The following is a 7,500-nucleotide window of genomic DNA, read 5'->3' as shown; positions in this document are numbered from 1 at the left end:
GACCGCCCGGGAACAGAAGACCTTTGTTGGGAAGACTCATTAAGGCCCAGTTGCTTCTGCTCCACCACACACCCACACATACACACACACACACACACACACACACACACACACACACACACACACACACACACACACACACACACACACACACACACACACACACACAGACACACGCACACACACGTTCACGCACGCACCAAACACACACACACACACACACACACACACACACACACACACACACACACAGACACACACACGTTTACGCACGCTCCAAACACACACACACACACACACACACACACACACACACACACACACACACACACACACACACATGCACACCATAGTTTATGATCTATTCATTTGCTCGCTCCACTGGGTAAGGCGTCGTTTCAATTCAATCCAGCTTTTGTTTAATTGCCATGGACTTACCAGCAGTACAGCAACAAGATGAGGGTTAGGGAGTAGGAATATAGATAGGAACATGGGAAGGGCAGCCATAGAAGGCCTGGGGCAAGTCCACCCCCTTCTCCCTTCTACCTAGACATGACTCCCCCCCCCCCCCCCCAGTCTTCCCAGGTATGATCCATGTGATCCCATTGGGTCTCCACGTCACCGTGCTCTTCTTCTGCGGCGTCCTGGTGCTCTTCTCCTCGCTGGCCACCGGCTTCTTCTTCTTCAACGCCTTCGGGAGCCCCTATGAGACCCTGCAGGGCCCTCTTGGTCTCTACCTCTGGAGTGCTTCCTGCTGTAAGAATACCACTTCCTGCTGGGAGGCACTTCCTCACCCTGTTCCCAAACTATTGGTGAACGATTGGAGGCTAGGCTAGTGATTACACACAGTAAGTAGTTACACACTTACTGTGTGTAACTACTTCTTGCTTAGCAACTTCCTGTTTATGTACATATGTAGCTACTTCCTGTGTGTGCAGGTGTGTAGCTACTTCCTGTGTGTGTGCAGGTGTGTAGCTACTTGTGTTTGCAGGTGTGTAGCTACTTCCTGTGTGTATGCACGTGTGTAGCTACTTCCTATGTGTGTGCAGGTGTGTAGCTACTTGTGTTTGCAGGTGTGTAGCTACTTCCTGTGTGTGTGCAGGTGTGTAGCTACTTCCTGTGTGTGTGCAGGCGTGTAGCTACTTCCTGTGTGTGCAGATGTGTAGCTACTTTCTGTGTGTGCACGTGTGTAGCTACTTCCTGTGTGTGTGCAGGTGTGTAGCTACTTCCTGTGTGTGCAGGTTTGTAGCTACTTCCTGTGTGTGTGTGCAGGTTTGTAGCTACTTCCTGTGTGTGTGCAGGTGTGTGCAGCTGCCTGGTGATGATCCTGTTTGCTGCGGAGGTGAAGCTGAAGCACATGTCAAGACGGATCGCCAACTTCAACGAGGTCTTCGACTACACGACTTACAGTGAGACTTACGACGTCTCCTATTGGCTCTTCCTTCTCGTCTTCTTCCTTAACGCACTGAACTTCCTGTTAATCCGTGTGGCTGGGATTGACTTCCCCTTCCGGCAAAACAAGGAGTCGGAGGTAACCACCGGAGCGGCTGACCTCCTGTACTGACCGGCTGTAGGCCCGAAACATACGGAGCGGGAAGTTCGCCTCATATTGTAGCGTGACACAAAGCAGAATAAGAATTTAAGTATTAATTTATGTATTAAATGGGCTTCATTGTGCCTTCATGAACAGGCTGGTGAATGGAGACAGCAAAGTGGGTTGTAGAAGAGAGCGAATGACGTGTAGCATCCGAGACAAGGTGGGAATCGTACCTGGGTTGCTACAAGGCATATTGCTTCATGTTTACTGCATTAGCCTGTTTATATGGAGGTGTACTCAAGGGTCCTGAGGTCTAGAAGGTTCTCTGATACAGATCTCCATCTCTAGAGCTTAGAACCGACAGGCAGAAAGTTGAATTACCTGTCGCCAGTTGACTCCGTTACGACCTCCGCTAGCTGGGAGTTTAAACAGCAATGATGTCGTTCATCACACCTAACGAAATGGTCACATCAAACTTAATTTAGAGAGCTCTTAATTCGAAGGAAGTAAAATGGACGTCACATCGCTGAACCGGAGGCCAGTGTGGCTGCAGTCCACTAGACTATCTCTTCCTCCTCAATGTCGGGATTTTATGTCATGTAGACATATGTGGAACTAGGTCAGTACTATGTTATGTAAGGGTAAGGATCAGTACTTTGTTGGTTAGGATCACTACTTTGTTGTGTTAGTTAGGGTTAGGGTCAGGGTTCAGGTCAGTAATTTGTTAGTGTTAGGATCAGGGTTAGGGTCAGTACTTGTTAAAGTTAGTTAGGGTCAGGGTTCGGGTCAGTACTTTGTAAGGTTAGTTAGGGTTAGGATCAAGGTTAGGGTCAGTACTTTATGGAATATTAGATAGGGATGGGATCAGGGTTAGTCTTTACTTTATCCTGTAACAGTCATGGATATTGGATAGTTGAGGTAGGTTCAAGTTCAGTACTTGGAATTGTTTTCAATGTTTATCAGTAGTTCATGTGTGCCATTTTTTTATGTCATTTTTGAAAAGATTCCGTACAGTAATGTTTTATCACTGTTTTATCCTTCAATAAAATAAAACAAAAGATCTGATAAAGTATTGTCTCCTTTCTTCTTGTCTTCCTGGTGAATGGCAATTCATAACAAGTACCTAACCTGCCAACTTACCAACTTACCCGGCAATAAATGTCTTTATGTTGAAAGGGTAATGTCATCAGGCAATACCAGCAGAGATTTTTTGCTCCCTTGGACCACAGTGGTGTGGTTAATAGTGACAAAGACAGAGTGGTCGAGCTTGTCGTACACACGTGGCTTTTATTCAAAACACATTCAGTCCCTCAAACACAAGAACATAGGATTACATAGTGGAGCTGTGAGGAAACTGACACTACCTGAAGCACTTCAACTGAAACACTCCACAAACTGAGGTGACTGACTCGAACACGCCAGTTTGTGAGTGTTTGTGTGGCTTTAGAAGCCAATAGAAACCAGGATCACGGTCACGTTGTCAGCGCAGCCCCGCCTCACTGCCTCGCTGGCCAATCGCTGGCAAGCAGCTTCATATCGGCCCTCCTCATTGGTCCCTGAGCCATCCTCCTGGGAAGTAGAAAAAGCCCTCATGTTTCGGCGAACGACGTGTGTGTGTGTGTGTAAGTGTGTTTGTGTAAGTGTGTATGTGTGTGCGGCGCGTATGTTTGCTTGTGTTTGTGTGTGTGTGTACCTGCAGCAGACCGAAGACATATTTAACAGCTTCCTCAGCAGTAAACACCTTAAAGAGTCCATCACAGGCTAGCAGGATAAACCTACACAAACAAACCAGACATTTAGGCTGCAGGTAGAGCAGAGTGCACTGAGGCTGTTAATCCTGTGACAACATGCAGATTTCTTATTTTGATATTTTTGCCATTATAATTCGAAAAATACTATTAATATTTAATATTGTACAGTAGTGCTACAGTAGTGTACAGATCCCTACCTGTCTGCGGAGGTGAGACTGCACCTCCGGAGGTCCGGGGTGGAGATGACTCCACAGCGTTTGTACTGACCGTCTCCTAGCGACCGAGAGACCTCCAGTATACCCAGGACCCTGCCCTCCCTGCACGCACACGCACACGCACACGCACACACACACACACACACACACACACACACACACACACACACACGTGGTACAGTTAGATTATGCACAGTGGGGATACAGTACAGTGTGACGCTGTTCAGCGTCACACTGTTATAATGTACAGTGTAATAATGTACAGTTGGATAATGTACAGTGTTATACTGTACAGTGTTATACTGTACAGTGCTTCATAGGGGGGGGGGGGGGGGGGCTTCTACCTGACGGTGCCTCCTGCTCTCTGGATTCTGATTCGCTCTTCGTAGAGGGTGGGGTTGTGTTCTCTACTCAGAGCCCGCGACACCACCCTCCGCTCCTCACCCTCCTCCTCCATCCGACACAACACCGCCTGCAGCATCAGGACATCCACAGCAACACCGTCACAATAACACCATCACATTACCACAACGCCGTCACAATAACACCATTACATTACCACAACACCGTCACAATAACACCATTACATTACCACAACACCGTCACAATAACACCATTACATTACCACAACACCGTCACAATAACACCATTACATTACCACAACACCGTCACAATAACACCATCACATTACCACAACGCCGTCACAATAACACCATTACATTACCACAACACCATTACATTACCACAACGCTGTCACAATAACACCATCACATTACCACAACGCCGTCACAATAACACCATTACATTACCACAACACCGTCACAATAACACCATTACATTACCACAACACCGTCACAATAACACCATTACATTACCACAACACCGTCACAATAACACCATTACATTACCACAACACCATTACCACAACATCATTACCATCACAATAACACCATTACATTACCACAACACCGTCACCAGAACATACCCATCACCATAACACCATTACATTACCACAACACCACGACACAATTACACCATGACATTACACCAACACATCATCACAACACTATACCATCACAACCAGTGTCACCACAACACCATTACATCACCAAAACACTGCTACATCCCCACGACACCGTGACATCACCACGACACCACCACGACACCGTGACATCACCACGACACGTTACATCACCACGACACCGTGACATCACCACGACACGTTACATCACCACGACACGTTACATCACCACGACACGTTACATCACCACGACACCGTGACATCACCACGACACGTTACATCCCCACGACACCGTGACATCACCACGACACGTTACATCCCCACGACGCCGTGACATCGCCATAACACCGTTATATCACCACGACACGGTTACATCCCCACAACACCGTCAAATCACCACAACACCATTATATCACCAAAACATTGTCACAACAACACCATCACAGTATTCACAACACCATTAAACACTGTCACCAACAAAACCATTACATCACAACAACATTAAATAAAGACAACTGTCCCCAGAACCCGATCACATCACCACATCGCTGCCCTGCCTCCTCACCCTGCTGTCGCCCAGGTTGGCTATGTAGGCTGTGTTTTGGACCACCAGCAGACAGGTGGCGGTACAGCCATCTTTCCACACAGGCTTCCTGGAGGAGACGAAGAGGACACTTCAACACTACCATCACACTGGTCTCCCTGGAGGACAGGAAGAGAAGACTTCAACACTACCATCAAGGTGGTCCTGGAGCAGTAGTACAGAGTACTGCTTCATACAATACTCATTGACTACAGAATACTGCTTTATACAGAACTAATTTACTACAGAGTACTGCTTCATACAGAAGTAATTTACTACAATGTAGTGCTTCCTAAATATGAGTACACTACAGTGTACTAGGGCCCGACCGATATTGATTTTTGAGTGCCGATGCCGATGCCGATTATTTTCAGAGAAAAATTAGATTACGATTTAATCGGCCTTTAAAAGCAAAACAAAAAAAGCATATAAAACGTAGTTTTTGATACCTTAAATATACTTTAAGCACTTTTGACGAATATGTGAATTGAATGCAGAACCTTTGAGTGTTTTAGAATACATTTACAGTCAAAAATGAGTGTAATGTAAAATGTAAAATAAATAACTAACTCCCAATGTGCTGCGCTCGTGAGCAGTGACTAACACGTGCGTGCTGAGCAGTATGGTCTCACTGTTAGAGTCTACATTATAACAAATTAACATGGCCTGGGACCTAAAGAAAAACAGGCACAACATGCTCAAACAACGCGTCTTGTGTACATTGGTGAGGTGAGCGCGCAGCTGCCTGAGCGAGCGTGCTTTCATGTTGTACGGTAAAATTCAATCTCCTCTTTTACTCCAGCTAAAGTTGTTGGTTAGCAAGGCGAGTAGGAGCGCAATCTGCAGGATACTAAGCGCAATAATATTAAAAAAAAAAAATAATAATAATAATCGGTTGTAATCGGCGTCTTTTTTGGCAGATGTTGATTATTTTCAAAAAGGCTATAATCGGCCGATTAAATCGGCAGGCCGATGAATCGGTCGGGCCCTACAGTGTACTGCTTCATACACTATTCATATACTACAGAGTACTGCTTCATAGAATACGCATCAATTACAGACTGCTTTCAAGAAGACCTAATTGAAAAGTTCAGCAGCAATAGACGCAAACGAGATTGAATAACTATTTAGTCCACTAGGTTAATATGTATAGGTGAATACGGGTACAGAGTATAGGTGAATACGGGTACAGAGTATAGGTGAATACGGGTACAGAGTATATTCTTACTGGCTGGATGCTTTCTTGAGGAAGTCCTCGTCCGTCTGCCGGAAGGAATCCAGGAGACATTTCTTTATCAGTTTGTCCAGATTCTCAGAGCTCCCTGAAAGCACGGAGAAAGTTCTCAATTAGATGACTAATTTACTATTTGGCAGATGATTTTATCCAAAGATAAAGAAGTGGAGCCACACACACATTGTACAGTAGAGAAGGTCATTAGGAGCAGGTAGGGTTTGTACGGTAGAGACAGGTCATTAGGAGCAGGTAGGGGTTGTACGGTAGAGACAGGTCATTAGGAGCAGGTAGGGGTTGTACGGTAGAGACAGGTCATTAGGAGCAGGTAGGGGTTGTACAGTAGAGATTGTCATTAAGGAGCAGGTAGGGGTTGTACGGTAGACAGGTCATTAGGAGCAGGGAGGGGTTGTACAGTAGAGACAGGTCATTAGGAGCAGGTAGGGGTTGTACGGTAGAGACAGGTCATTATGAGCAGGTAGGGGTTGTACGGTAGAGACAGGTCATTAGGAGCAGGTAGGGGTTGTACAGTAGAGACAGGTCATTAGGAGCAGGTAGGGGTTGTACAGTAGAGACAGGTCATTATGAGCAGGTAGGGGTTGTACAGTAGAGACAGGTCATTAGGGAGCAGGTAGGGGTTGTACAGTAGAGTAACTAGCAGAAGACGTACTGCGGGGGAACGTGCGAGCCAGGTTGAGGTGGAGGCTCTCCGCGGCGTAGCGCGACGCTCTAGCTCCTCCGTGGCCATCAAACACCGCGAAGTACGAGACGCCACAACTAACATGGACAACATTAACACTGCAGTTAATAAACAACTAGGGTTATTGTTATACTACTATACCAAGTTATACACAGTTGTTAAACTTATATTATTATTATTATTAGATTGGATACCTCAGCTCCACTAGCCTCAAGGTGGAGGTGTCTTGGGGAGATTACAGTGTGTGTGTGGGAACCTACTCCTGCCACCAAGTTGAGGTTTCTTAAGGAGGTTAGGGTTACAGTGTGTGCGTGTGTGTGTGTGTGTGTGTGTGCGTGTGTGTGTGTACCTACACTTGCCACTAGGTGGAGCTGTCTTCAGGAGTTTAGGGCTACACTGCGTGCGTGCGGTGTGTGGGGGAGTACCAACACCTGCCACCAAGTTGAGGTTTCTTAAGGAGGT

General features: G+C 46.3%; 2 protein-coding genes across 5 annotated transcripts in view; one reads left to right on the top strand and one right to left on the bottom strand.

Moving 5' to 3' along the window:
* clrn1 (clarin 1) overlaps nucleotides 1-2,693 on the top strand; it is a 4,378-nt gene extending 1,685 nt beyond the window's left edge. The window contains exons 2-3 of the mRNA XM_030337239.1: nucleotides 577-756; nucleotides 1,302-2,693. Of these exons, the coding sequence (XP_030193099.1) occupies nucleotides 577-756; nucleotides 1,302-1,564 (443 nt within the window). The 3' untranslated portion in view covers nucleotides 1,565-2,693. The remainder of the gene's footprint in view (nucleotides 1-576; nucleotides 757-1,301) is intronic.
* Nucleotides 2,694-2,804: 111 nt separating this feature from the next.
* ilkap (integrin-linked kinase-associated serine/threonine phosphatase) overlaps nucleotides 2,805-7,500 on the bottom strand; it is a 6,424-nt gene continuing 1,728 nt past the window's right edge. For all 4 annotated transcript variants that reach the window (XM_030337221.1, XM_030337222.1, XM_030337223.1 and 1 more), the window contains exons 4-10: nucleotides 7,009-7,115; nucleotides 6,336-6,429; nucleotides 5,090-5,177; nucleotides 3,848-3,975; nucleotides 3,486-3,605; nucleotides 3,231-3,312; nucleotides 2,805-3,106 (exon numbers count right to left, since the gene is read on the bottom strand). In XM_030337221.1, coding sequence (XP_030193081.1) covers nucleotides 2,981-3,106; nucleotides 3,231-3,312; nucleotides 3,486-3,605; nucleotides 3,848-3,975; nucleotides 5,090-5,177; nucleotides 6,336-6,429; nucleotides 7,009-7,115 — 745 coding nt within the window. In that variant the 3' untranslated portion in view covers nucleotides 2,805-2,980. The remainder of the gene's footprint in view (nucleotides 3,107-3,230; nucleotides 3,313-3,485; nucleotides 3,606-3,847; nucleotides 3,976-5,089; nucleotides 5,178-6,335; nucleotides 6,430-7,008; nucleotides 7,116-7,500) is intronic.

Source organism: Gadus morhua, chromosome 16 (genome assembly GCF_902167405.1).
Source record: "Gadus morhua chromosome 16, gadMor3.0, whole genome shotgun sequence".
Taxonomy (NCBI): domain Eukaryota; kingdom Metazoa; phylum Chordata; class Actinopteri; order Gadiformes; family Gadidae; genus Gadus; species Gadus morhua.
Note: the sequence above shows the minus strand (reverse complement) of the source record. Positions and strands in the feature narration are given on the sequence as shown.